Source organism: Stegostoma tigrinum, chromosome 43 (assembly GCF_030684315.1).
Source record: "Stegostoma tigrinum isolate sSteTig4 chromosome 43, sSteTig4.hap1, whole genome shotgun sequence".
NCBI lineage: Eukaryota > Metazoa > Chordata > Chondrichthyes > Orectolobiformes > Stegostomatidae > Stegostoma > Stegostoma tigrinum.
The window spans coordinates 11,338,715-11,347,520 of record NC_081396.1 but is presented as its reverse complement, the minus strand read 5'-3'; the positions used below and the strand labels follow the sequence as shown (position 1 = coordinate 11,347,520).

The following is an 8,806-nucleotide window of genomic DNA, read 5'->3' as shown; positions in this document are numbered from 1 at the left end:
TTGTGGATGCAGTTTGCCAAATTTCAATGGATCCCATAAACTCTTAGCTTTGCCATCAGTCTCCCATGCAGGACCTTTTCAAAAGCCTTGCTGATGTCCAGGGAGATTTCATCAACAGTACTGCCCTCATTAACACAACTGGATACCCATGAAAAAAAACTGAATAAAGTTGGTCAGATGTGAACTGCCCTTAAAAAAATGCATGCTGGCTGTTCTTGATTAATCCCTGCCTCTCCAAATGCAAATTAAATCTGTTATTCAGAGTTACTTCCAATAGTCTCTCCACCATCAATGTGAGATGACTAGCTTGCAGTTTCTTGGTTCATCCCTTACTCCCTTCTTGAACAAAAGTTCCACTTTGACTGTCCTTCAGTCCTCCAACACCCTTCCTGTGGTCAGAGGGAAATTGAAAATTTTTGCAAGCACTTTTTAATCCTTAACAATTCATTGTCCCAACAACATAGGATACATTTCACCTGACTCTAGACGTTTACTCACGTTTTAGTCTGCCAGATGACCCAAAGCCTCCTGTTTCTCTGTGCAAATTTCTTTAAATTCTATCACAGAAATTCTCCTTGATTCATCTCTCTCACATCCTACATCCTCTAATTTCACACAGACAGTACCTCTCTACAGTCCTTAATGGGCCTTACTCATTCCCCCATTATCCTGCAACCATTAATCTACCTGCAAAACAATTGAGCATTCTACTTACTCTCCCTTCCTCATTGAAGCTTCTACACAATGGCTTCAAAAGCTGTACTGGATCTATCTGAAGTTTCTCTAAACCTTTCATACAATGACGACTACGGTTAATGTTGGGGAAGTTGGAATTCCCTGCTATCACAACCCTATTACTTTTAGACTTCTTTGAAATTTGCCTGCTTACCTGCTCTTCCAGTACTACCCATACGGGTTTATTTAAAGAGTTTTCTAAGCTGTAATAAATTCTCTGAATATAATTGTGACACCACCTCCTCTTCTGCCTCCATTGCTGTCTCACATGCAGACCCTGTATTCTGGAGTATTCAGCCTCCAATCTTGCATCTCTCTTAACTATGTCTGAGTGACAGCAATGTCATCACACTCCCATGTTTTAATTTGTATCCTCAACTCATCTGCCTTATTCTTCTTGTAGCATTAAAATCAGTGCTATTCGACCATATCAAACTCGCTTGTACCTTAACCGGCCAGTAATGTTGACGCCTACCTGATTCACTTTGATTCTTCCCTTTTCTTCTTACCCTTTTGGACATTCTCTCTGGATCCCATTCCCTTGTCAAGTTAGGTTACATGCTGCCCAACAGCACTTGTAAATAAATTTCCAGCATTACAAGATATCCCCCATTCTGGATGCACCTTTTTCCAAATACTCATATGAAGAATACACACGATTATTTTGTCTCTAAGGCACTCAGAATGAGGCAAACTTGATGCATCATAGTTTTAATGAAAAGTTGATTTATATTATTTCCATCCTAAATAGGTCAATGAACATGTAGTGTCTATAAACATTATCAGAAGCAGGTCCAGGAAATGTGGTTTGGATATAGATAACAATAGCATCAAAATCCAACATTGACAGTTACTAGGGAACTCATTGCTATTTAACTAGTCTCAATGAATCACAAAATCACTTTACAAGTAATATGCAAGTGGACAGTCTTTACCCAATGTAAATGTGTTGATGTACAGTGATGTTGTGATCATCTCTAAAACTTACCATGCAGATACACAATTGTATCAACACTTCATCTACAATATCAGCACCTTTAATAGAGCTGGGTTTAAGAACATCAGTACAAATGGCCCAATGACCAAGGTTCTTTCCTTGGTGAGATTAAAAGCAAAACGCTTCACCCATAGTTCTTTGCAAATTTGCTGGTGTGTTTGCAAACAGCAAACTATTTTACATGAAGTGTCATTTCACTGGTTAATAAGAGCTTGGATTACCAGACTGAATCACTTCCCACCTACAGAACAAGTGAATAGTCTCTACCCAGTGTGAACTCGCTGGTGTATCTGTAGGTGGGATGACTGAATGAATCCCTTTCCACAGACAGAGCAAGTGAACGGTCTCTCCCCTGTGTGAACTCGCTGGTGTTTCCGCAGGCTGGAAGACTGAGCAAATCCCTTACCACATTCAGAACAGGTGAATGGTCTCTCCCCAGTGTGAATTCGCTGGTGAATCCGCAAGCTGGATGACAAAGTGAATCCCTTCCCACAATCGGAGCAAGTGAACGGTTTCTCCCCAGTGTGACTTCGTTGGTGTATTCGCAGGCTGGATAACTGAGTGAATCTCATCCGACACTGGGAGCAAGTGAACAGTCTCTCTCCATCATGAACTTGCTGATGTCTCAGCAGGCTGGATGGCCGAGCGAATCCCTTCCCACAAGCAGAGCAGGTGAATGGTCTCTCCCCAGTGTGAACCCGCTGGTGGCTCCGCAGGTTGGATGACTGAGTGAATCCCATCCCACACTGGGAGCAGGTGAACAGTCTCTCCCCACTATGAATTCGCCGATGGGTCTGTAGGTGGGATGACTGAGTGAATCCCATCCCACACTGGGAGCAGTTGAACGGTCTCTCCCCAGTGTGAACACGCCGGTGTATCCGCAGGCTGGATGACTGAGTGAATCCCTTCCCACAATCAGAGCAGGTGAATGGTTTCTCCCCAGTGTGACTGCGTTGGTGCATTTCCAGCTGGGATGGGTAAAGAAAACCCTTCTCGCAATTCTCACATTTCCACAGTCTCTCCCCAGTGTGACTGCGTTGGTGCATTTCCAGCTGGGATGGGTAAAGAAATCCCTTCCCGCAATTCTCACATTTCCACAGTCTCTCCCCAGCGTCACTGTGCTGGTGTTTGGACATTTCAGATGAATCTTCACAGACTCTTCCATACACGGCCCATCTATGTTTCTCCCCAGTTTGAACGCTGCTTTTTCTTTTTCCTTCAACTTTCAAAATCCTGAGATAATGAGGTTATTACGAACAGAGTGGCCATCAGATCCGGATGTGGTTTCATTTGAACTCTCTCATTGCAAAACAACCTTTCAAACAGAAAAGAAATATATTAGGAGAAACCAGAGAGAAACACAGATTGTGAAGCTGAAAGTAATTAGTCTAAACACTTGTGGAGATGATACTTAGGGAACGGCTGGATTATCATTAAAACTGAAAGGGTTCATAAATGTCCCTCAGAGAAGGGCATCAGTCAGTGTTTAAACTAAGCCACAGAAAGAGATAGAGGTGCAACCTCTGCAGATCTGCAACTCAATCCTGTTCCTGTTTTCTCCCCATACCTTCAATCCCTCCAAAGGGCTAAGAACAAGTGCATAGTTCCTGAAAAGTGGAGTTTCAAGTAGATCAGATGCTGAAGAAAGCATGTGGCACACTTGTCTTTACTGGTCAGTGCACTGATCAATAAAGGAACCAAAATTTTATTCCACTCTTTGTGTGGACTTTGCACATTCTGCCCGTGTCTGGGTGGGTTTCCTCCCACAGTCCAAAGGCTTGTGGGTTAGGTGGATTAGCCATGGGAAATGCAGGGTTCCAGGGATAGGTGGATGCTCTTTGGATAGTTGATGTGGAGTATTCTATGTAGGTGTGTGTCCACTGTAGGTATTCTATGATCGAGTACAGGAATTGAGAGGTTGTGGCTCTTTAGGCACATCCTGAGGCCAATTCTAGTCTTCCCGATTTTAGAAACATGTTGCTGGCATAGTACTTATGCTAAGTTCCTGGGGAGTGTTGCCGAACAAAAGACCTTAGAGTGCTGGTTCACAGTTCCTCGAAAGCAGAGTTGCAGGTAGACAGAATAGCGAAGGCGGCATCAATATGCTAGCTGTTATTGGTCTGTGAATTGAGTATAAGAGTTGCGAGGTCATGTTGCTGTTCTACATCACTTTGGTTAAGCCACTTCTGGAATACTGTGTTCAATTCTGGTCTGCCTGCTATACGAAAGATGTTGTGAAACTTGAAAGAGTTTACAAAAGATTTACAAGGGTGTTACCAGGGTTGGATGTTTTGAACTGTGGGTAGAGGCTGAAAAGGCAGCGGCTATTTTCCCTGGAGCATTGGAGTCTGAGGACGTGACCTTGTAGAAGTTTATAAAATCACAAGGAGCGTGGATAGGGAGAATAGTCAAGGTTTTCTTCGCAGGGTAGGGGAGACCAAAACTAGAGGTTGTAGGTTTAACATGAGAGCAGAGAGACTTGAAACGGACCTAAGGAGCAACTTTGTTTTTAAATGTAGAGGGTGGTACATGCATAGAATGAGGTGGTCAGCATGGACAAGTTGGATTGAAGGTTCCCTTTCTACATCGTACATCTCTATGACTCTTAAGTGCTCAAGGAAAATGGTGGCAATCTGAAAGAAAAACAAAGTGCTGGAAATACTGGACAGCTGGAAAGCAGGTCTGGCAGCCTATGAAATGGTGACAGATGCAGGAGCCATTGCAACCTTGAAGAAATGTATATATGATCATACAGGCATTACAATATGGGTTACATGCTGAGTGCCAGCAAATAGGATGAGAGCTTGATGACCAGCATGGAAACGATGGGAACATGGTGCTCTGCAATTTTATATCAGAGACTCTGACCCCATATTGCTCCATGTTTCTTAGAGATTCTCTCTTTTGGAAAGCAGGTAGGAGTGGCAAGAAATGAAAAATGCAAATGAGAAGTTGGCATTCATAGTTGTTGGATTCGAGTACAGCAGCAGGGATATCTTTCTGCAAGTGCTGTGATGAGCTCAAACCTGAAAGTATTGTGTACACCTTTGTTCTCCTTTCCCAAGTCAGGATGCTGTGGCTATTGAGACAGTGTATGAAGGTTCAGCAGACTGAAATCTATGATATCAGGACTGATGTAAGAAGGGAGACTTGATCCTTGTTTAATCCTTTCTTTTGTCTTTCTAAGCCACTAACTGCATCACTAATATTCTACCTTCTATGTCCTGATACGAATCTGAGCCATCCAACTATACACTTTCCATCCCCCTGTCATTCTTGTTTAAAACCTCACCAATGCAAATGGCAAGGACCACCTAGGGACAACTGATCAGGCTTGCAAAAGGTCCCGTCTAACCAGGAAACGGTCCCAATGCCTGAACAATCTAAACCCTTCTTTGCTACACCATTTCTCCAGCCACACGCTCATCTGATCTATCCTCTCATTCCTGCTCTCACTAGCATGTGGCACTGGAAGCAAGCGTGATATTATTACATTTGAGGATCTGCATTTTAATGTATCATCTATCTTCCTTTATTCGTTACTCAGGCCCTCATCCCTTTGGTTAGCTATGTCATTGGTACTTACATGTTCCATCAACACAGGTTGTTTATCCTCCAACTCCAGAATGTTCTGCAGCAGCTCAATGTTATCATGAATCCTGGCACCAGGGAGGTAATATACCATCCTGTATTCATGACTGCAACTACAGAAGTGCCTGTCTGTGCCCCTGGCTATTGAAGCCCATGTCATTATAGCCCTGCCACTCTTTTTCCAGCTCTGCAAAGCAGTCACTCAGTAGCTGCAGATGGCCACACTGTCTACACACACAACCATTTGGGAAACTGAAAGCGTCCCTTATTTTGCACATCGTGTAAGAGGAGCACACCGCAAGTCTGAGTTCTCCTGTCATGAGATCTATCTAGATTCACCTAGTTACTCCCATCAAGAGAATTTAAATGAGCTAGCAATTTTCTTCCATTTCAAATAATTTTAGTACAGTCAAAAGCCCTGACCTTTACTTCAGCTAATATATTATACATTAATAACTGTAAATAAAAAAGTACTGTATCACTTACAAATTGGCCGTTCCCATTGCGACCATGTAACTTTCTGAACAGCCTGAATGGGGTCGGAGCACGACACTCAAATTTTCAGCTTCACTTTCTCCCTGTTTCACCTCACTGCTTTCACCCAACTCCAAAAGCACTCTTATTGAGCCAAGCAGCCCATTCAGTGTAGTGTTGTCATTTTAATTGCCTGTTCACATCTACTCTGACCTCAGCCTGCCATACTGTTCCAATACAGCTCGACAGTTTGGGGTACAGCATCACATCTTTCAATTCAGCCCTTTATAACCTAGAGTCAACATGGGCATTGGCAGTTTCTGGATGAACAGGGAATTGTCAGCATCTGGAACATTTCACCTGAAATGGCACTGAAACTCAAGTCCATAAGAAATTGTAAAGGGAAGTTTGCAGGTAATTGAGAATGAAGAGTTCACAGGTCATAATCATGAAACGGGTGAATGGAACTAAGTAAGGCAGTTCTTTCGAAGAGTCAAGGTGTTATTTGGATAAATCTCTACTCCCTGTCAGGCCACTATCTTCTGCCTTAGCGGCATGGACCAGAACTGAGCACATACCCTGGGGATAATCTAACAAAACATTTGAATATCCTGCTGCTCTTCGAGTTACAAATATAGCAGAAATTTTTCCTACTGACAGAACAGACGAACCTCTTTCCTCCCACAGTTAAATGCCAATGATTTTTGGACCTTGATGATTCCACTCAGTCTGTTACAACTGGTTATGAGATCCTGCTCTGCAAATTAATGTCCTGTAAAACAAATTCACAAAAGAAAAAAAAATCAGTCAGCGCAAGTGAGAAATCTAGAAAACACTGCAAGAGTGTCTAGAAAAGACAAACATTTCTGTTGGTTTCAGTTTGCTATGTGTAAACTCTCCTCTTCACATTAACGCTTCCCCGACCCAAAACGATGCAGAGCTAAAACTCACGTTATTAGAGACTAAGGAAGTCTCATATTGACAGAGTTGAACAAGGAGCACATAGGTGATTCGGAGCAGTTTCAGTATTCTAATCCCAATTCTCTGGACACTGAACAAACGGATATGCTTTGATGGATCATAATCTTTAAAGCAGGCCTTCTTACACTGTGGTTGCAATAGATAACATGGAGCTCTAAGCGAATTACAGGCATTTCGCCTTCACTAGGTAGCTGAAGTCTAACAGCAGCAATGATGCTGCCTGAAGTCAATACTCTGCCAGGAAATACACGCCATCTCTCTCAGTCTAGGAAAGAAATCCAAAACAAACATTTCTCTTGCTTTGAGTTTGCTCGGTGTAAGTCTTCCCTTCCCACAACGAAGACTACGCATGCGTTCAGCTGTAGGCTGCCATCTACAAAGATGGTGGCTCAGCACGTGTCCAGCAGACCACTTGCCCCCAATAAAGATGATAGCGGACATGAGCCTATCAAAGCCTGAGGCCCTCGGCTGCTTTCCCGTTTGCTGCAAACACCGAAGCAGCTGTTTAAAATTTATAATTTCCGATGTGCAGTAAGTATTACTAAAACCAATCAGTCCATACCGGCATCATTACCCTCCAGCTTCCAGCAGTCTTCCTTTCACACTCCTGCCCCTCACTCGCTCCGATTGGTTGGAGGACACACGGCTATCGTTCAGTCCTCCAGCCCTGCCCCCTTCCCTCCTATTGGGCTGGGGCTGACGTCAATCACATGCTCTCCCCTTGTGAGCCGACGCATGCGCAGTGCTTTCGGTTTTTGCTGCTGTTCATCAGCTCTGTGAAAAGTTGAGGATTCATTCAGAAATGGGGAAAGAAATGTGTCATTGCTGATTCTCCGAATGTAAGGCAATTACAACAACAACGTGCATTTTATGCAAGTTCTGAGGAAGGGTGACCAAACCTGAAACGTTAATTCTGATCTGTCTTCAGAGATGTGAAACTTGTGATTCTCAGAGGTAGAAGCCAGAGTGTGGTGGTGGTGGATTGCTATTGAGCCTAGAGGCCTGTGACCAGCGGCGTGCCATAAGGATCACTGCTCTGTCCACTGTACTGCTTTTTGTCCTTTATGTAAGTGATTTAGAGGAGAACATAGAAGGTATGGTTAGCAGTTTGCAGATGACACCCAAATTGCTGGTGTGATAGACAGCAAAGGTTACCTCAGAATACAGCGGTCTGTAGATGGGGTTTATTTCTATGTGTTTGTTAATGAAGTCCTGTGTTGAGAATCAGACCTCCAGAAATTCCCTTCCATATCTATTGTTCATTTGTTCCAGTACAGGACAAAGTGAGAAAACAATTCTGGTCTCCCTGTAATAGGAAGGATGCTGTGAAACTACAAAAAGGATCCAGAAATGATTTACAAGAATGTTGCTCGGGTTGGAGGTTTTGAGCCATAGAGAGGCTGAATAGGCTGTGGCTATTTTCCTCCAGAGCGACAGAAGCTGAGGGATGACCTTAAAGGTTTCTAAAATCATGAGGGTCATGGACAGGGTAAATAGACAAGGTCTTTTCCCTGGGGTGGGAGTCCAAAACTATAGGGCATAGGTTTAAGGTGAGAGGGGAATGAATTAAAAGGGACCCAAGAGGCAACTTTTTCACACAGGGCATGGTGTATGGGATGAGCTACCAGACGAAGTGTGGAGGCTGGTACAAATTCAGCATTTAAAAGGCATCTAGGCGGGTACATAAGAAGGAACGGCTTAGAGGAATATGGACCAAATGCTGGCAAATGGGGTTTGATTTATCTAGGATATCTGGTGATCATGGACAAGTTGGACCGAAGGATCTGTTTCCATGCTGTACATCTCTACAACTATGTTTAAGAAAATTTATCAATATGTAAATATTCCTACTAGAGAAGAAACAAAACATGACCTTTTCTTGGGTAATAAGACAGGGCGAGTGACCAAAGTGATAGTTGGGGAACATTTTGGATAAAGTGATCATAATTTTAGAGTAGTCACAGAAAAGGGTAAGCCTTCCATAAAAAAAGCTATTTAGTAAGTTTGAACATGACACCAAAATCAGTG

At 43.1% G+C, this 8,806-nt stretch overlaps 1 protein-coding gene across 2 annotated transcripts; it reads right to left on the bottom strand.

Annotated features, from left to right (window-relative positions):
- Nucleotides 1-1,430: 1,430 nt before the first annotated feature.
- LOC125449131 (zinc finger protein 239-like) lies at nt 1,431-7,456 on the bottom strand. 2 transcript variants are annotated; one of them, XM_048524789.2, is made up of 3 exons: nt 7,341-7,456; nt 6,469-6,569; nt 1,431-3,047 (listed from the first exon to the last, which is right to left on the bottom strand). In XM_048524789.2, exon 3 carries the CDS (start codon nt 2,866-2,868, stop codon nt 1,996-1,998), a length of 873 nt encoding a protein of 290 aa, XP_048380746.1. In that variant the 5' UTR covers nt 2,869-3,047; nt 6,469-6,569; nt 7,341-7,456; the 3' UTR covers nt 1,431-1,995. The 2 variants fall into 2 exon arrangements, with proteins under 2 accessions (XP_048380746.1, XP_048380747.1); XM_048524790.1 differs by lacking the exon at nt 7,341-7,456 and adding an exon at nt 6,749-7,156.
- Between the last annotated feature and the right edge of the window lie 1,350 nt (nt 7,457-8,806).